We start from the raw sequence: 21,956 nt of genomic DNA on the forward strand, positions 1-21,956 counted from the left end.
GAAGGCGGTGAAAATGTATAAGTAACCTTTTTTTTCAACAAATACTAGAGTAAGGGCTGTCAAAAGATGAAAATTTTTGCATTTTAAATGCAATCGGTAATTTGCCTTACGGATTTAAATTAAAAATACATTTTATAGAAATTAAAAAAATATATATTTTTTACCATAAACTATTGGAATGGGCGGGAAAAAAAATATAGTGATTTAAAGGCCTATCCATGGTGTAAAAACCGCGTAATTTTAACAAGATATAGCAAAAAAAAAGAAAGTTATATATAAAGCCATTTTTAATGGGAGGAAAGTGAATACTAAATAAAAATTTTTGGTAATTTTTGATGTCGAAAAAAAATTTTAAATTTGAAAGAAAAATGTTTTGCTTAAGTGCTATATTAAAGATTTGAAATTTTATTTCAGCAGAAACATCCCCTCTCCTTTTTCAAATTTTTACAAAAATTTAATAAATTTTTCCCTCCGTATATAGTACTTGTCTACTAAGTTTGAAGAAAATCGGTCAACGAGGTCCACAGTTATAAGGTCAAAAAACATACGTACATACGGCAAACGTCTTGTCATGAAAGATTTTTGGGATTTGGGGAGCTTTTGAATAAAAGTTTTGGTCACAAATTATTTATAATATATTTAAATTTATATTTTTTCTTAAATCTTCTAACGGCACAGAACTTAAAAAAAAGACCAATTTTTTTAGATTTTTTTTTTTTGTGACCGATTTATATGTTTTCCTGTTACAGCTGCTTTAGCAGTATATATCGCTATAACCGGGACAGGAATATGACGATGACTGCAACGAACAAAAACGTTTTTCTTTTGTTGATTGTTGCCTTGTTATTCGTTTTTGTATGCTTTAGTATTGTAATGATTTTTCTATTTATAATTATGTAATATATATCTCTTTTAATCACGTTAATTCAATTCAAAAAACGTATTGTTATGGGTGTTTGACATGAATTGATCCGTTCCAAGTATTATTGATTTGTAAATGAACAGCAGAGAATTATTGACTTTTACTTTCCCGTCTAGATAACGCTATATCAGAGTTATAGCTTTACAAGGTAAATTATTGTAATCGATCCAATTTGGGCATATGCGGTTTTCATCGGATCTTGTCGTTTTGATAACTAAGGAACCCAAAAAAAACCGGATGGAAATTTTCCGGATAATAATGTTCGTATGTGTGTGTGTTCGGTATTGGCCTCTAAATCACCTTATATCTACAGAAATACTGGACCTATTTTAACCAAACTCGATCGGATTACTTCTATAAATGGGGCATTGATACCATTAAATTTTCAACTTAAAAATCAAGGGTGTGAAGCTGTAGAGCAAGGTACTGTCTCAGTAGCTCGAGATTTCATGTAATTAAGCTCAATTTTTTCTTAGGTACATTTGTTAATGATTAAAAAATAAAAATATTTGCAAAAAAAACTTTTTTAAAAATCGCATCTCTACCCACAAAAATGTTGTTGTAGTCGTCTAATATACTGTGACGTCACAAGAGAACGTTAGAATTAAATAAATAAATAAATAATATTTAAAGTGTAAAAAAAGTTAACTTTTTTACACCAGGTCCCGATCGACTCGGTTCCTGGTGCGTTAAGACTCGCGGCTATACCGGTTGCCGACCGTACAAGTGAAATTTATTTCATGGATGTTGTGAAATTACATTAGTTAGTGCTGACCGTCACCGCTAGTACCGTCACATCCGCGCGACTTAAATACGGTATGCGGGCGCGCTTTAGTTAGAATTATTGAATTAAATAAACGGACAAATATTATATTTAAATAAAATGATAAATATTTTAAATTAAGTTTTTTGTGTAAACCGTGTATCAGAAACAACCCACAGTTGTTAGCTTTTTCTTTACTCTCGTACAGAATTATATAACATTCTTTAAGAAAATGTGTTATGGTGATTTTATAAAATATATTATTTGATTAAATTTATAAATTTAATTTAATAACGTTTATAAATTTATCAGCAAATAGCAAAGAAAATGATAGCGAATACTGCTCGCTTAAGCTGATTGTTTATTTAGTATTATTATTTATTTTTAATTATAATAATTAGAAGTTTGTTAAGTGGATGAAGTCGGCTGGTAATTAGATCTTCGTGCTGTAACAGTGTCAACAGATTTTTACCCCTTTTTTTTATCTGTTGTCAAGTATCTTATTTCTAAAACTTCTTTGTTTTAAAACTAATAATTTACACTTAATATTATTATGCATTATCAAACTTTTATTTTAACATTCGTTCATTTTAGAATAGCATTTTTGTTTATCTTAATTAATGCATTACTGTAATTTATTTAGGGTATTAGGAAAAGAATAATAATTATTATTATGATTTATTAAATTTGTCGTTCTGAATTTCTGTTGTATTATCATTTTTATTTCAGTTTGCTTTAAATATCAGTTTATTATGTTTTACAAAGCGGGTGTTAAGTAACTCCTATTTTTAAATCTGTACTTCTTTAAAATATAACGGGTATCCTAAAAAGAACTCCGCAGTTTTAAATTAAATTTACTTTATTCCATTTAGAATTACAAATTTATGTGTTTTATTACATGAAAATACAAAAAATATAGTTTTTTTACCTCTTATTGTAATTCATTATGGACATTTTTAACCCTGCACACGTCATACCGATAATCTATCTTATTCCACACTCTCGCGAGCATGTCTCCTGAAATTGTTTCCACGGCTTCTATTATTTTTTGGCGCACATAGTACCAGTTTGTCGGTATACAGTGTCTTTTACGTAGTCCCAAAATAAGAAATCTATCAGCGTCAAATCAGGACTTCACGGTGGCCGAACCTTCTGTGCCTATTCGGCCTTCAGGGACCCTGTCGTTAGGCGTTTGTTAGTCGTTAGTATTTGTTGTTTTGCCTGTTGTTGGCGTTTGCTATTTGAGCGTTGTTAATAACAAACTGTAAACGAAAACCAATCGGTGTGACAGCACGTTTTGTTCGTTTTAATTCCACCGTAATAGACAAATTTACAAATTCTATAGGAGAGATGTACTAAAGTGTATAGGCGAGCAGTATAATGACGTAACCAATATTTTTGTATTCACCGGGTTAAGCTTGTGCATTTACTGTTGCTGGTAAATCTTCAGTCGACTTATCTTTACTACTTAAATGTTTAAATTTATAACCGCAGGACCACATAAACCGGTGATAAATGAACCACATTCTTCACAACTTCCGCAGAATGTAGAGGGATTCCATCATATTAGGAAATTAGGTCCTCTCTATTTTCAGTTTGCAGAAACACAAAGTTTTCTTACATGTCCGAGAATGCTATGACCCTAATAGTCTGCTCGTGAAAATAATTGGCCCAAAAATTCAATTTTGCACGATATCACAACAGACATTCATTTCACAGGAGAGTTCAACCGATTTACATGGATTTTTTGAGTCCCATACTCGATAATAATGGCGACTCACCACTCCATGAACGTGAAATGTTGCTTCATCAAACATTTCAAAGGAGATTTCAAATGTAATATAATATGGTCATTATAGAATGAATTCTTTGTTGCTTAAATTTATTTAATTTCAGGGAAGAATTGCGGTTAATAAGCATGCAGTTCAATCGCTTGCGAACGATATCGGTATGAATGACAGTATATATACAGTTATATATACAGCTATATCGACAGTATGTATGACATACTGTCCACGATATGTTTACTTTTTTTCCTGTTTAGCCTCCGGTAACTACCGTTTAGATAATTCTTCAGAGGATGAATGAGGATGATATGTGTAAGAGTGTAAATGAAGTGTAGTCTTGTACATTCTCAGTTCGACCATTCGTGAGATGTGTGGTTAATTGAAACCCAACCCACCAAAGAACACCGGTATCCCCTTCTAGTATTCAAATCCATGTAAAAATAGCTGGCTTTACTAGGACTTGAACGCTGTAACTCACGACTTCCAAATCAGCTGATTTGGGAAGACGCGTTCACCACTAGACCAACCCGGTGGGTTGATATATTTACTTGACGACTAACATTATAACTGAATGTTTTTGAATAATGTGGAAACGTAATCGAATTCTTTCTGAGATTTCGGTATGTTTTAGGCTTATCCGATGAATTTCCTTCAAAAAACTTTCGGTTTCCTTAATGAAACATCAGCTTTATTCGCAGACAAGTGTGGTTAGCGGTGTTGAAAACCCGTTCTGAATCTCAGCGCAAAGGAATCATTTTGTTTCACTATTTTAATGCCCGGGCTCACATAGCTCAAATAATTCGAGAAACAAATTTCATCGGAAAATACTATCTCAACCCACAAACAGTCCTGACTTGGCCCCATTATATTTCCATTTGTTTTGTCCGCTTGAGCAGCCGTTAGGTGGTAAGAAGTTTAATGGTAATGTCAGTGAAAATGTTCTACACTGGCTTCGACATCAAGAAAGATTTTTTTTTAAAGTAGGGATAAATAAGCCGATTCATAGATGGAATAAGTGTTGTCTTAATGTTGCTGAAGTCACAACTGTTAAAACTATTTTACCTCCACAGCTATTTGTTTCTTTAATAATTAAACGACCGTGGTAGTAAATTCATAGCTGATATCCATCGAGCGATTCAAGTGACATGTTTACCAACTACTAAGGTGAGTTACATTTGATTTTATAAAAACAGTTGGAATACAACGTTTTCTTTTTCTGTTTAGCTTTCGGGACCATCATAAGGTATTACTTCAGAGGATAGTATGTATGAACGTAAATGAAGTGTAGTTAACTGATATCCGGCCAGCAAAGAACACCGGTATCCACGATCTAGTATTAAAATTTGTATAAAAGTAATTGCCTTTACTAGGATTTGAAACTTAAAACTCTCGATTTCGAGATCAGCTGATTTTGATTTGCGATGACGAGTTCATCACTAGAGGGTTAGTTGGAATAGTAATAAGATATACTATTTAACCACTGCCCCTTTGAGTGACAAATAAGGTGGTTACACAGTTCGACTTCTACTCCTCAAACAATTAGCATATTCAGATCTAATTACTTCTTACTAGAGGTGAAAACTGTAAGAGACGAAAAGGTTATACATTATTGAATCAGATAATTCAGCGTTTAGATTTCAGTAATAATGTATTAAGGTTAAAAGATCACTATAAAACAATAAAGAAATGTAGAATAGCATTTCAAATAATCTATAACTAAACTACATTGTTCTATTTACAAATATAAAAAGCTACAAAATTTGAATTCAAAATATATATTTTGACTAAATATTTTACGTTATTCTATTTTAGACGGAAGAAGAAAACAAAGAAATGTGTGACTTTTTTACATTTTATTATGTGCTTTTGTAACGCATTCTCTTGGGAGAATGAATTGGTTGTACACAGACCAGCTACTGTACACTGTTTATTCTCTAAAGGGAAAATTCTTTTTGACAATTTTCCCTTTTTATTATTATTAAATATTTATACTGTTCTATTATAGTACTGTTGTTGTTATTATAACTAAAATTTTACATATTCGTTTACTTCTAATAAAGTTATAATATTGCGTCCCATCCATTAGATTGCATACACAACCGTCTGTTTAGTTAGTCTGAGAACTTGCATAATATCCTGTGTTTTAAGTTTTTGACACAATTTTAAATTTATTTATATTATATAATGCAACAATTTCCTTTCATTTTATATTTTATTCTATTTAACATTTTGGTAATTGTTTTCTTTTCTCTTATTTCTTGTTATATTCGTTTCTATTTTATTCATATTATTTTTTTTTTTGCTACTGTAAAATACAAACGCCTTGATTTTGCCTATTTCTATCTTTCTCTCTCTTTGGTCTCCGGAAAGATAGATTTTAAAATCAATTCGTTTCGCATCGTTCACATTATTTTTCCATATATGCTATCTATTTTTATTATTATTTTAATAAATATCAAAAGTATTCTGAAATACTTCATCTTGTATTGTTTTTATTGATAGTTATTTAACATTTGACATGTATTTAAGTTATCTATAAAATCATTATAGATTTACTATAATGATTTACTATTTATTATCTCCGGTACTTTTTAATCTTTACATGGATCTAGCAGTTAATGATGTTAAAGAACAATTTAGATTCGGAGTAACAGTACAAGGTGAAAAGATAAAGATGCTACGATTTGCTGATGATATAGTAATTCTAGCCGAGAATAAAAAGGATTTAGAAGAAACAATGAACGGCATACATGAAGTCCTACGCAAGAAATATCGCATGAAAATAAACAAGAACAAAACAAAAGTAATGAAATGTAGTAGAAATAACAAAGATGGTCCACTGAATGTGAAAATAGGAGGAGAAAAGATTATGGAGGTAGAAGAATTTTGTTATTTGGGAAGTAGAATTACTAAAGATGGACGAAGCAGGAGCGATATAAAATGCCGAATAGCACAAGCTAAACGAGCCTTCAGTAAGATATATAATTTGTTTATATCAAAAATTAATTTAAATGTCAGGAAAAGATTTTTGAAAGTGTATGTTTGGAGTGTCGCTTTATATGGAAGTGAAACTTGGACTATCGGAGTATCTGAGAAGAAAAGATTAGAAGCTTTTGAAATGCGGTGCTATAGGAGAATGTTAAAAATCAGACGGGTGGATAAAGTGACAAATGAAGAGGTGTTGCGGCAAATAGATGAAGAAAGAAGCATTTGGTAAAATATAGTTAAAAGAAGAGACAGACTTATAGGCCACATAGTAAGGCATCCTGGGATAGTCGCTTTGATATTAGAAGGACAGGTAGAAGGAAAGGATTGTGTAGGCAGGCCACGTTTGGAATATGTAAAACAAATTGTTAGGGATGTAATATGTAGAGGGTATACTGAAATGAAACGACTAGCACTAGATAGGGAATCTTGGAGAGCTGCATCAAACCAGTCAAATGACTGAAGACAAAAAAAAAAGAAAAGAATAACCTTTAATCGATGGTTCAGCAATAAGTAGTTAAATACAGATGCTAAGTTATATTTCGATTCGATATAATGATAGATATTTTCACACGTAAATAAAGACATTTTAGATTAATTTTTTATTCACTATTTATTTTTATTATTTGTTTGTTGACAGATATAATTTTCATTTAATTATATTATATATATAATAAAATGTATAATTATAAAAATATATAACAATTTGTTACAATGTATAACGTAATTATTTTATCATTATACGGGAACTTTTACAGGGAACTCTGTACAAGAGTACACTTTCATTACATATCGTACAAATCTATCATCTCGTTGGAAGAGGGATTGTTTATTGTTCACTAGTTGAAAAGATATTGTAGCATTAGGAAATAAAAATTTGTTATAAATGAACTGCCGCTAAATTTGTAAATTGTGTTTATATATATACGAAGTGCGACAATAAAGTAATGAGACTGAGGTGAAAAAAAATGTTGCTTACCGTTTTAGTCATGTTTAGTGTTGTCTCCTTCAAAGTAGCTCCCCTCTGATTGCACACACTTATTCCAGCGCTTCTGCCATTGATGGTAACATTTCTGGAACTCATCTTCTGTAATATCCTCCAAGACCCTCGTCACAGCTTTTTGGACATCTTGTGTTGTTTGAAAATGGTGTCCCTTGACCGCCATTTTAACTCTTGGAAATAGAAAATAGTCCCACGGAGCGATATCTGGTGAATAAGGTGGCTGTGGTAGTACTGAAATTTGTTTTGAGGTTAAAAATTGCTGTACTGACAGAGCAATATGGGATGGCGCAAAATCGTGATGCAGAATCCAATTTTCAGCGATGTTGGCACAGACACGAAGAACTCGTTTACGAAGTCTTTCTAAAATTTCTTTGTAGAAATATCGGTTAACTGTTTGTCTAGGAGGCACCCACTTTTTTATTAACAATTCCCTTGGAATCGAAGAAGCGCACAAGCATGCATTTCACTTTTGACTTTGACATGCGAGCTTTTTTTGTTCTGGGTAATCCCTTTGAGCACCATTGCGAACTTTGGCGTTTTGCCTCTGGATCGTATTGAAAAAACCAATCTTCATCATCAGTGATAACACGGCTCAACAAATCTGGATTGATTTCCGTTTGCTCTAACAGATCGGCTGCCACATTTTCCCGTGTTTCTCGCTGTTGTTGTGTGAGATTTTTGAGGACCATTTTTGCACAAATCTTTCTCGTACCAAGATCCTCAGTTAATATTAGACGAACCGTTTCTCGATCGATGTTGAGTTCTTCTGCAATCATTTTTCACGGATAATCTTGATCAGATCGTACGATTTCACGCACCCTGGTCAAGTTGACATGTGTCCGTGAGGTTGATGGTCGTCCACTGCGGTCTTCATCTTCAACATTCGTTCTGCCTTCGCTAGAAATTTTATGCCACCGAAAAAGCTCTTGACATAACCTCCTCTCCAAAAGCCTTCTGAAGCTTACCGTAAGTCGTCGTCGCGTTTTCACCCAATTTAACACAAAAGGAAATGGCATACCGTTGCGAAAAATTTTGCGGTTTCATTTCTGTGATGAGAGACACAAACACGTGTTCACTTATTAGAGCACAACTCACGACTGAGCAGTTGCATCAATGTACCGCTTGGACTAGAAGTAGCTTATAGACCAAGGTCAAAGATGGTGTGCCCACGCAAGCTGCAGGGTTGCCACATCTTGCAAAGAAAAATCAGTCTCATCACTTTATTGTCGCACCTCGTATATACATATATATATATATATATATATATATATATATATATATATATATATATATATATATATATATATATGTATATATAATATGTAAGAGAATTTTGTATGTGTGTTGTCACTTGAGGAGCTTAGAATTCTAAGTGAAACGTACTGTATTTAATTTATAAATTTGTGTAGTTGATTGGTTAACCCAAGAGATTAATAAAAATAATATTTTTAAATAAAATATGTCTTTCTACTATATTTAATTTTATCCAATCAAGAGAAAAATAAACAAATTACATTTAAGTTAATATTCATATATATATATATATATATATATATTATAATAATAATAAATATTGAAATATATACTGACTTCGTAAATCTTCTCCAAACTGAACATGCTCTATCTTGGTTGTCAAAATCTGGTAACCCACCTGGTAAATGATAACACTTCGCTCTTTCTAAATCCGAATAATACCACAGTAATTGATTTAAACCTGTTACGAAAATAAAAAAGTAGTATTGATTAGTTTTTTTTATAATAGGTAAACTAACATTAGTGTCATGTATATAATACACATCTATTGGAATCATGAGATCCGTTTCTGGTACACTTCGTTTACAATATGTCTGAGAAGTTTCCATACTCCTAAATAAATATGTATATTGTAAACTTTATTTGTGCTTTATTAGGGACTGATCATGACATCAATCAAAAAGATTTATGTGGAAAAATCTACTTTCATTTTATCTCTGTCCGCCATTTTTTTATTCTGTTTTTTTTTTGTCTTCAGTCATTTGACTGGTTTGATGTAGCTCTTCAAGATTCCCTATCTAATGCTAGTCGTTTCATTTCGGTATACCCTCTACATCCTACATCCCTAACAATTTGTTTTACATATTCCAAACGTTGCCTACCTACACAATTTTTTCCTTCTACCTGTCCTTCCAATATTAAAGCGACTATTCCAGGATGCCTTAATATGTGGCCTGTCTCTTCGTTTAGCTATATTTTTCCAAATGCTTCTTTCTTCATCTATTTGCCGCAACACCTCTTCAATTGTCACTTTATCCACCCGTCTGATTTTTAAGATTCTCCTATAGCACCGCATTTTAAAAGCTTCTAATTTTCTTTTCAGATACTCCTATCGTCCAAGTTTCACTTCTATATAAAGCGACGCTCCAAACATATACTTTCAAAAATCTTTTCCTGACATTTGAATTCATTTTTGATGAAAACAAATTATGTTTCTGACTGAAAGCTCGTTTCGCCTGTGCTACCGGCATTTTATACCGCTCCTGCTTCGTCCATCTTTATTAATTCTACTTCCGAAATAACAAAATTCTTCTACCTCCATAATTTTTTCTCCTCCTATTTTCACATTCAGCGGTCCATCTTTGTTATTTCTACTACATTTCATTACTTTTGTTTTGTTCTTGTTTATTTTCATGCGATAGTTCTTGCGTAGTACTTCAACCATGCCATTCGTTGTTTCTTCTAAATCCTTTTTACTCTCGGCTAGAATTACTATATCATCAGCAAATCGTAGCTTCTTTATCTTTTCACCTTGTACTGTTACTCCGAATCTAAATTGTTCTTTAACATCATTAACTGCTTGTTCCATTTGAAGATTAAAAAGTAACGGGGATAGGGAACATCCTTATCGGACTCCCTTTCTTATTACGGCTTCTTTCTTATGTTATTCAATTATTACTGTTGATGTTTGGTTCCTGTAAATGTTAGCAATTGTTCTTCTATCTCTGTATTTGAACCCTAATTTTTTTTAAATGCTGAACTTTTTATTCCAGTCTACTTTATCGAATGCCTTTTCTAGGTCTATAAATGTCAAGTATGTTGGTTTGTTTTTCTTTAATCTTCCTTCTACTATTAATTTGAGGCCTAAAGTTGCTTCCCTTGTCCCAATACTTTTCCCGAAACCAAATTGGTCTTCTCCTAACACTTCTTCCATTCTCCTCTCAATTCTTCTGTTTCTTCAATAAAAATTTTTATCTTAGAAACGGATCGAGATACTTTTAACTACATTTGATCTATATGACCCGACATCTTTTACAAAAAAAGTAAGTGAAAATTTTTACTTTTTAAAAATCCCAAAATAGTGGCCATAAAAACTTTTTTATTCATTAACAGCTAAGTAAATAATATTTTTTATCGAATTATGCTTTTTTTTTAGATAAAATATTGAGATTTTCATTATGAATAAAATGGCATCACTTGATAAACAATTTATTTACACAGCAGGAAAAGGTTAATACCCACTCTTTATTTACACGGCAGCGACAGGTTTATATCTACTCACACTTAAGCTAAATGAATTAGCGTGCAAAAAATGTCATTTGATCGGAATTCGAACCCGGGAACTTCAGATGAAACACTAAGACGCTACCACTACGACACGGAGATCGGCAATTGAGATATGACTAAAATTGTTAAAGTGGATTGCAGTTAATGTATAAAAACAAACATTAAATTGTAAAACTGCATATTATAAGACAGATTTAACTATAAAATCCAGACTGGTATTTAAAAATGACTGGATTTAAAAATTAGAAAGAATCGTTTAAAAAAAATTAAATAAACAATGTTGAAAATATAAAGGGCAATAATAAAGATATTTAAAATGTAATATTACTGGAGTAAAAATTAGAAGGGTAAACAATATTCGAATTAAAGTCTTAAAACTAATAGAATAAAAGAGAAGTTACACAAAATCTTGTTAAGTGAGGAACTAAGTATTTGGGTAATATATTAATAATACAAAATAATTAAACATTATTTTAACCACCTTACTAGCAAAAAAGATATATGTTCTCAAAATTTTTCGCGGTTTTTTCAAACCATTATCAGGAGATTAAAAATATTATACTCGAAAATTAAAATGAGTACACAGTGATGACTGTTTGAATGTCAACAGTATACTGAAGGCAGTATTGTGAATTCTAGTGGAATAAAATATAATTAAAGGAAACCATGTTATCAAATTTGATATTTTAGTTGTGTATAATTAATTATCTCTTTATATCTATCTATATTTAGGACATTTTTAAATAATTTATCTTCTTCTAAAAAATTGTTGTTCATTAATTAAATTTTTATAGTTATTATTCAGAGTGATTCAGGAGGATAGGGCAATATTTTGACAACTCATTCTAGAGGCTAAAAATAAGAAAAAAGTTCATATAAACATAGGTCCGAAAACGCTTCGTTAGCGAGGTATACAGGGTGAAAGATTTCGTCCGAGTTTCAGTTCCTTGGGGGTAAATTAAGGCTTTCTGAAATTCTGGGAAGGTCAATTAAGGGGCAAATTCAATTGTTTCTTATGGTTTTTGAGCTAGGAAATTGAAAAAAATAGGTCCCAGAACTGTATATCTCTTAGTTTCTAAGATATCTCATGTAAAACGCCAAAAATAGGGTCAAAAAACACATTTTTTTACGTTTGACGTACAATAACGTTGTTAAATTGGCAATAAATCATACATTTTTTAAACATAAATTGTAGAGAATTTAATTATAAGAAGATTGATGTAAATAATGTCAACAGAAAACAAATAAAATTTTAAACATGTCGACTTTTATTAACAACAAAACCAACGAAAACTTAGAAGAAAATGTTACAAAAAAAGAAAACAGATGTGTCTAGTAACCCACCGAGTTGGTCTAGTGGTGAACGCGTCTTCCCAAATGAGCTGATTTGGAAGTCGAGAGTTCCAGCGTTCAAGTCCTAGTAAAGCCAGCTATTTTTACACAGACTTGAATACTAGATCGTGGATACCGGTGTTCTTTGGTGGTTGGTTTTCAATTAACTACACATCTCAGGTATGGTCGAACTGAGAACGTACAAGACTACACTTCATTCACAGTCATACATATCATCCTCATTCATCCTCTGAAATATTATCTAAACGGTAGTTACCGGAGGCTAAACAGGAAAAGAAAGATGTGTCTAGTAGGTACAATAATTTTAGACCTACGGAAAACAAGTTGGCAACACTGCCTTTTTTCATCACAATTTCTTTAAATACTACTCAATGTTGTCAGTTAATTGTGGCAATGTGTTAAATTATCTTTCGCTGATCAATCGGGTTTGCAGTATTACGTCGAATTCTTATCGTAAAAATTTCAGAAAACTGTTAAGAAATATAATTTTGTATTCATTTTACAGTGCATAAAAATCAAGTCTGTTAAAAAAATTGAAATTCTGTTTAGTTTTGTTTTGAAAAATGCCGCGTATCTTCATTTATGCCGACGTGATTTTCATCTATGGATTTTGCAATGGAAGTGCTGCGGCAGCGGTTATGGAATATCGACATAGGTATCCTGGTCGTATTGTACCAAATCGTAAAGTATTTATTAGAATTTTTAATAATCTTCGTGAGAACGGAACGCTTTTCAGCGCTCATATTTCATCTGAATGACAAGCAAATCATGCTGATGAAGATGAAAACATTCAGCAGATGGTTCAACGTAGTCCTGCAACGAGCACACGATTAATTGCTATACGGCTCAATATTTCACAAAGTAGAGTATAGAGGACATTAAATAATAATAATGGATTGCATCCTTTTCATATTCAGAAAGTGCAACATCTCCAGCCTGGTAACTACGCCAGCCGGCTGCAGTTTTGTCTACGGGTTAATAGGAATCAACATTTAATTCTATTTATACTATTTTCGGATGAAGCTACTTTCACTCGTAACGGAATAAATAACACACAGAATGCGCATCAGTGGTCTGATGAAAACCCACATGCTACGGTGGAAAAAAATATCCAGCAACGATTTTCAATGAATGTTTGGTGTGGTATCATAGATGACCAATTAATCGGTCCTTTCATACTATAACATCGTGTCACAGGGAGAAATTATCTGGAATTTTTACGTAATGAATTTATTATATTGCTTGAAAATATCCCCTTAACAAAATGAATTGAAATGTATTACCAACTTGATGGAGCTCCTACACATTTTACATTTCCATAACCATACATTTCAGTAACCATAAGAAACAACTGAATTTGCCCCTTAATTGACCTTCCCAGAATTTCAGAAAGCCTTAATTTACCCGGAGGAACTGAAACTCGGGCGAAATCTTTCACTCTGTATAACTCGCTAATGAAGCGTTTTGGAACCTATGTTTATATGAAGTTTTTTCTTAGTTTTAGCCTCTAGAATGAGTTGTCAAAGTATTGCCCTATCCTCCTGAATCACCCTGTACGTATATATGAATATTTTCCTAAGTTATGGGCATTAAAATAATTGTAGGAAATAAAAGTATTTTTATTGTGTGTATGACCATTGTCTAAGATATGTTTAGTAAAATTAGAATTTTCGGTTTGTTATTTTTTAACAGTATTAATGTGTTCTTTTGCGCGTACGGAAAATTTTCCCGTATTTAAGAAATTTATATATTAATTTATTCAGATTTTGCTTTTTTTTTTAATAGCGGGTTAAATAGAAGATAAAAAAACGTAAATGGATAGAGAAACATTAGAATAACAGGTAAGTCATATTGTAGAATTCAAAAAATTTGTTGAGTATAATATATCAGTAAAGAACAGAAAAGATTTTAGAATAAAATAAAACTATTTAAGTGACAAATTTAAAAAAAAAAAAAAAAAATTAATATTATTAAAAATATTCAACTCAAAAATTAGTGAAAATTTAGGGTATTTTTTTTTAAATTCTGAACTATATTTACGTCTTTCATTTAGCCTGATCAGATGCTTTAAACAATTTCTATTGTTTTTTTTTATTCTCATTAAGACACCAATACGTTTTACGTGAAAATCGTGTTTTTTTTTAAGAAATTATTTTTTTGTGGGCGTATTTATATTTAAAAAAGGAAATATAAAACAAAAAAAAAAACATAAGCGAATAAATTTAAAAAAAGAGAAAAAATTATATAAGAAATACACTAAAAATTAGTTATTTTGCAGTTGTTTACAGTACTCAACAGTTAAATATTAATCAGGAGTTATTTTTTTAATTTCACCCTAGTTCTAAAAAATTAAATGTAGAAAGAATTGAAAACGTATTTTTTTTTTTTTTTTTTTTTAGAGAGCATTAAAAGATTTAAATGGCAGAAAGGCTCCTGGAATAGATGGAATACCTGTAGAATTACTGCGCAGTGCAGGGGAGGAGGCGATTGATAGATTATACAAATTGGTGTGTAATATTTATGAAAAAGGGGAATTTCCATCAGACTTCAAAAAAAGTGTTATAGTTATGATACCAAAGAAAGCAGGGGCAGATAAATGTGAAGAATACAGAACAATTAGTTTAACTAGTCATGCATCAAAAATCTTAACTAGAATTTTAAACAGAAGAATTGAGAGGAGAGTGGAAGAAGTGTTAGGAGAAGACCAATTTGGTTTCAGGAAAAGTATAGGGACAAGGGAAGCAATTTTAGGCCTCAGATTAATAGTAGAAGGAAGATTAAAGAAAAACAAACCAACATACTTGGCGTTTATAGACCTAGAAAAGGCATTCGATAACGTAGACTGGAATAAAATGTTCAGCATTTTAAAAAAATTAGGGTTCAAATACAGAGATAGAAGAACAATTGCTAACATGTACAGGAACCAAACAGCAACAGTAGCAATTGAAGAACATAAGAAAGAAGCCATAATAAGAAAGGGAGTCCGACAAGGATGTTCTATATCTCCGTTACTTTTTAATCTTTACATGGAACTAGCAGTTAATGATGTTAAAGAACAATTTAGATTCGGAGTAACAGTACAAGGTGAAAAGATAAAGATGCTACGATTTGCTGATGATATAGTAATTCTAGCCGAGAATAAAAAGGAATTAGAAGAAACAATGAACGGCATAGATGAAGTCCTACGCAAGAACTATCGCATGAAAATAAACAAGAACAAAACAAAAGTAATGAAATGTAGTAGAAATAACAAAGATGGACCACTGAATGTGAAAATAGGAGGAGAAAAGATTATGGAGGTAGAAGAATTTTGTTATTTGGGAAGTAGAATTACTAAAGATGGACGAAGCAGGAGCGATATAAAATGCCGAATAGCACAAGCTAAACGAGCCTTCAGTAAGAAATATAAGTTGTTTACATCAAAAATTAATTTAAATGTCAGGAAAAGATTTTTGAAAGTGTATGTTTGGAGTGTCGCTTTATATGGAAGAGAAACTTGGACAATCGGAGTATCTGAGAAGAAAAGGTTAGAAGCTTTTGAAATGTGGTGCTATAGGAGAATGTTAAAAATCAGATGGGTGGATAAAGTGACAAATGAGGAGGTATTGCGGCAAATAGATGAAGAAAGAAGCATTTGGAAAAATATAGTTAAAAGAAGAGACAGACTTATAGGCCACATACTAAGGCATCCTGGAATAGTCGCTTTAATTTTGGAAGGACAGGTAGAAGGGAAAAATTGTGTAGGCAGGCCACGTTTGGAATATGTAAAACAAATTGTTAGGGATGTAGGATGTAGAGGGTATACTGAAATGAAACGACTAGCACTAGATAGGGAATCTTGGAGAGCTGCATCAAACCAGTCAAATGACTGAAGACAAAAAAAAAAAAAAAAAAAGGTTTCTGAAGTGGATTTAATTTCGTTTTATATCTTATTTTTCCTTGTTGCTTAATTCCTTTTTTTTTGTACAAAATATTTAATTTAGTTTGGTTATCGTCGTATCAAGTAGTCATTTTTTTAAATTTAAATTTAGTTTGATAGAAATGTTCAGTTTAAAACTCTTAGAAGATAATTTATTACGATTAAATATTTGTATAAACTTTAGCGAATATTTAATTGGTTGCTATAATTCAAAATATTTTATTTTTTTCTGAAAGATTTGTTTTTTTTTTTGAAAGATTTTTCTCTTTGAAAATACTTTTCAAGAAATTAATGAACTTCCAATTATATCTGTTTGAAGGAGATAGATAAAATTTATCTTTTTTTCAATAAGTTATGATATTAAATGAAAGCGTGATTTATTCGCTTGGTTACTTTAAGTACGGTCAATTAAATGTAAATATCAGTCAGTAATCTTTAATTTTTAAAATACATATTATACTGTTATTTAAAAAATAACAAAACTTACCGCATCCAAAAGCAAATAACACGAGTGTATAAATGATTAAAAATTTGATAATATCGATTATCATTCTTCCTAATGATATTTGAAGCGGCCCAAGATGAGGATTTACGCTGAATATGTGAACCAATTTCAGAAAACTATAAAATAAAAAAATTAACTTATTATTAATGAAAACGATTCCAAACAATATTAATGGAACAGTGGTGGAGTTTAACATAAAAATAACTAATAACCAAAAATACTTAATTTTTATAAAAACCAACTTACATTTAATTGTTAGTTACATTAAAACAATTTAAAATTAGTAACGACTTTGATTGCTAATGAGACTATAAATAAAAGTATTAAAAATATATATATATATATATAAATGCAATATATGAAATTATAAGGGGAACCAAACGACAAGCCCAAAAAAACTTGATTCAGCAAATAGAAGAAAGTTCCAAGAAAACTAATTTCCGAGACTATTATAAAATTTTTGGTCAGGCTCTTCAAAGATATGAACCACCCACCCTTATGCTGAGAGGAAAAAAAGGAAATATGGCCCACACCAATAAAGAAAATGCTGAAATTTTGGCAGAAACCTTCAATAGACTCCTCAACTGTGACGACCCCCCCAGAGCTTTTTGAGATTGACACTGAAACTCCAGTTAAAACTTTACCAGTAAATATCAACCCACCAACAATTCAAGAAGTTCTCGCAGCCTTAAATGAAATAAAAAACTACAAAGCAAGCGGAGAAGACCAGCTTTTCGCAGAACTCTGGAAACACTCATCAGTTTATTCAGTCAAAACTTCCCTACATCTATGCCTCGTGAAAATATGGAACGAAGAAAAACTTCCAGAACACTGGACCACAGCCCTCATCCATCCATTACATAAAAAAGGGGATAAAACTAATCCGGAAAACTACAGAGGCATATCTCTCCTGGATTGCACATACAAAATCCTGTCGAGAATCATATACAACCGATGCAAAGACCAACTTGAACTGGAACTTGGGGAATACCAAGGGGGATTTAGGCCATGGAGAGGTTGCCCGGAGCAAATAATATCCCTAAAACTTATGATGGACTTATATAAAAGACGGAAAAAACAACTAATAATCACCTTCGTCGACTTTAAAAGGGCCTATGATTGTATACACCGACCATCCATGCTGAATATTCTGAGAAACCTGGGCCTTCACCCTAAACTCGTAAACATGATAAAATTAACTTTAACCAATACCCAGTCCAGAGTGAAATTCAGAGGTGAACTCTCTCAACCCTTCTACATAAAAACTGGATTGAGGCAAGGAGACGGCCTCTCACCACTCCTTTTTAACTGCGCCCTCGAATTTGTCATGAGAAAATGGTATGAAATAAATCCCAAAAATATAAAAGTGGGTACTAAGAAAAACTCCATCACACTAAATTGCCTAGGATTTGCAGATGACCTCGCTCTTTTAACAAATAATATTCAAGAAGCCAAAACACAAATCATGAGCCTTCAAAACCTAGGACAAAAGATAGGGCTTCATATCTCTTTCGAAAAAACTGAACTAATGCCCATAGATCCTCTGGTAATAGAGCACATTACGGTAAACAATCAGAAAATTAAAATAGTAAAACAATTTAAATATCTAGGGGAAATAATAACTTATAATTTAAATGAAAAAGTGACATGGCAAAACAGGACAAATAAAATGATTAAATCCCAAAAATTAACTTGGTCAACATATAACAAAAAATGCCTTTCTGCTAAAACAAAACTTAAACATTATAAAACTGTAGTACAGCCAGAAGTCACCTATGGAAGCGAGACCCTTTTCAAAATCACTCAGAAAAACCGAATTGAAAAAATTCTGAAAATAGAGAGGAGAATTATCAGAACGTGTATCAATAAAAAACACCAAAAAGAAGGCCAATGGTGGATTGTGCCAAATGAGGTGGTGTATCGAGAAATAGAGCCTGTTACTGATACTATGCGGAAAAAAAGAATCTCTTTCTTTGGTCATCTCATAAGGACACCGGAAACAAGACTGTCAAGAAATATCATTGAAAAGCTCTGGTTCCAAAAGCTAGAAGTAGGATGGATCAAAGAAATTAGAGAAGATATGAAAGAATTGGGAATTTCCCTGACTGACCTACAGAATAAAACTGGAAAAATTACAAAGCTAAAAGACAAAAGCATTAGATTTAAACAAAAGACAGACAAACGACAAAATACAACGAAGAGGGTGTTTACGGATGAAGAAAAGAAAGCAAGATCTGAACGAATGAAGAAATACTGGGCAGCTCGAAAGAGTAAAATAACACGCTTTTCTCAGAAAAGATCCAACTAAAATTGACTTAAGTGGTCCCATGTTGGCCGTAAAAGCATAATAATAATAAATGCAATATAATCTTAAACAAATAAAAAGTTGTAGATGTTTTAGTGATTTTTTAGTCCTGTTACCCAATTTTAAATATAATTTAAGAAAGAGAAATTTAGGTGGAATAAAAAAATCTATTTGTTACTTACAAAACAGATGTAATAAAAAGCTATTACTTACATAATTGTTAAAGAATATGCTGAAAATGCCCACCCCTTGCGGTTATACACGCACGGACTCTTTTCGGCATATTATCAGAGAAACCTTTTTAAGAGTTGCATTGGAAATATTCGTGATTAAGTCTGTAATATTGACTTTAAGTTCATCAATAGTGTGAGGATTGTTTTTGAACAAGGCCTCGGACTTAACATAGCCCCACAAAAAGCAGTCAGGAGATGTGAAATCCGGGGACCTTGGAGGCCATAAGCCCTTGCTTATTATTCGATCATCACGGTTTCTCGAGACTTGTGGCATGTAGCACCGTCTTGCTGAAACTAGGAATACCGTTCTTGAGGTTCCAGGAGGGACACAAATTGGCGTACAATATTCCTATATGCTTCACCGTGTACTGTCTGTTCAAAGAATATGCTCCTAGAACTAACCTAATAGCGTGAAAGGTATATGTTTGGTAAATACACCATTAGCTTTTTGTGTCCAGCCGTTCACTTGTCCTAGATTAAACTAAATTGGTAGGCACACCCCTCTATATTACAATATATGACCGTTATAAATATAAAATTTTACATCGTCAACTTAATTCTACCGTTGCCACGCCTAGGTCGCCAGCAAGTTCCTATCCACCATTTATAGCCACTTAGAACTACTGGTCGATGGCCGACCATATTTCAAGAGGGTAGGTTCCTACAGCAACGCGGTAAGAGTCATTCCCTTAGGTAAACTACTGATGTCGATTGAACATCAAAACTGCATCAAAGAACTCCCACACGGTCCGACAATCGTCTCACGCCACATTCGGAAAATCCTAAATCGGATTAAAATCCAAGCAAATAAAGAGCTGATGTTTTAACCGCTTCTGATCTATCAGTGATTGATAAAGTAAGCTTATAATTGGTTAAACATCTGTATCGTAATGAAAATCTGTTTCATAATGATATAGGTTCTATCGCGTAATTCAAACGTTATATACAGACGTAGAAAAAGATTACTCCCATGTACAGACATGCGAGTACATTTTAATTCTTGACAGCCTTAACTTGTACTCAATAATATCCATATAAATATTTCTACATATAAAAGAGAATCTCCTGAATGACTGACTCATAATCAACGTACAGCCAAAACTATTATACAGAGTGATTTTTTAGTCCTGCTACCCAATTTTAAATGTAATTTAAGAAAGGGAAATTTAGGTGGAATAAAAAAATGTATTTGTTACTTACAAAATAAATTTAATAAAAAGCTGTTACTTACATAATTGTTAAAGAATATGCTCAAAATGTCCACCCCTTGCGGTTATACACGCACGGATTCTTTTCAGCATATTAACAGAAACCTTTTTAAGAGTTGCATTCGAAATATTCGTGATTAAGTCTATAACATTGACTTAATGTTCATTGGATTGTTTTGAAGACCTCGGACTATATTTAGCCCCACAAAAAGTAGTCAGGAGATGTGAGGTCTGGGGACCTTGGAGGTCGTAAGCCCTTGCTTATTATTCGATCATCAAAGAACTCTTGCAGAAAATCCACGGTTTCTCGAGACGTGTGCCATGTAGCGCCGTCTTGCTGAAACCAGCAACACCGTTCTTGAGGTTCCAGGAGGGACACAAATTGGCGCACAATATTCCTGAATACTTCACCATTTACTGTCTGTCGAAGAATATGGGTCCGACTATACCATGACGAGATATCGCACACCACACACCAATTTTTTCAGGATGGAAAGATTTGTCTTGTAAAGCGTTAGGATTTTCAATTGCCCAAATTCGACAATATTGACTGTTTACGTAACCATCGAGATGGATCCAAGCTTCATCACTAAAGAACACTGTGTTTAAAAATTCGATTCCGTTATCGTTTGCGTGAGACCTAAAACTACGGCAATATTGCAATCGCTTGTTTAAATCTGGAGGCTGAAGCTCTTGGACTAATCGTACGCGATACGGATACAATTTAAATTTTTTAACGGCTTTCTAAACACTCGAATATGACAATTGGACTTGCGTGGAAACTTTTCGTAAACTTTTCCGTGGAGAATTGAGCAATCATCTTGTTTTTACATTCTCTAAAACGTCATCTGTCAAGCGAGTTGGTCGACCGCTACGTTTTCTATCGCAAACACTAACTGTCTCTCAAATCGGTTTGCTAGCCTAGAAATTGACATTTTTTCTGGCTGAGGAACACCAACAAATTTAATTTGAAATGATTATTTTACACTCGTGCACAATTTTGTAACAAAATATTGTTCAAGAATGAAAACTCGTTCTATGGTAAAAGACATTCTGTTCGTAACACGACCGAAAAACTGCACAAAAGTTTACACAGCTCAAGGAGAATTAACTCACACTGCCGTATCTATACCGGCTGAGTAGTGCTACCAACTTCGCGTCACAAAGAAAATTTCCCTTTCTTAGAAAACAAATTACCAGATACTAACAACTGGGTAACAGGACTAAAAAATCGACTTTGTAATAACATATTCTGTAATAAATTAACACCGCTGAACTGAATTTACTAAATTTAACAGTTTAAAAATTTCTAAAGAGTTCAATTTTCGTTTCAAATAAAACCTTTTATATATAAATATTATAATTGATAATAAATTATTACCGTCAATACCTTTGCTGCTTTCTTATGTTTTAATGATTAACTTAGTTTAGTA

General features: G+C 32.3%; 1 protein-coding gene across 2 annotated transcripts in view; it reads right to left on the reverse strand.

Moving 5' to 3' along the window:
• The window catches only part of trp (transient receptor potential), a 176,601-nt gene that overhangs the window by 39,570 nt on the left and 115,075 nt on the right, over positions 1-21,956 (reverse strand). For both annotated transcript variants that reach the window (XM_075378421.1, XM_075378420.1), the window contains exons 12-13: positions 16,760-16,893; positions 9,051-9,174 (exon numbers count right to left, since the gene is read on the reverse strand). In XM_075378421.1, coding sequence (XP_075234536.1) covers positions 9,051-9,174; positions 16,760-16,893 — 258 coding nt within the window. The remainder of the gene's footprint in view (positions 1-9,050; positions 9,175-16,759; positions 16,894-21,956) is intronic.

Source organism: Lycorma delicatula, chromosome 11 (genome assembly GCF_047948215.1).
Source record: "Lycorma delicatula isolate Av1 chromosome 11, ASM4794821v1, whole genome shotgun sequence".
NCBI lineage: Eukaryota > Metazoa > Arthropoda > Insecta > Hemiptera > Fulgoridae > Lycorma > Lycorma delicatula.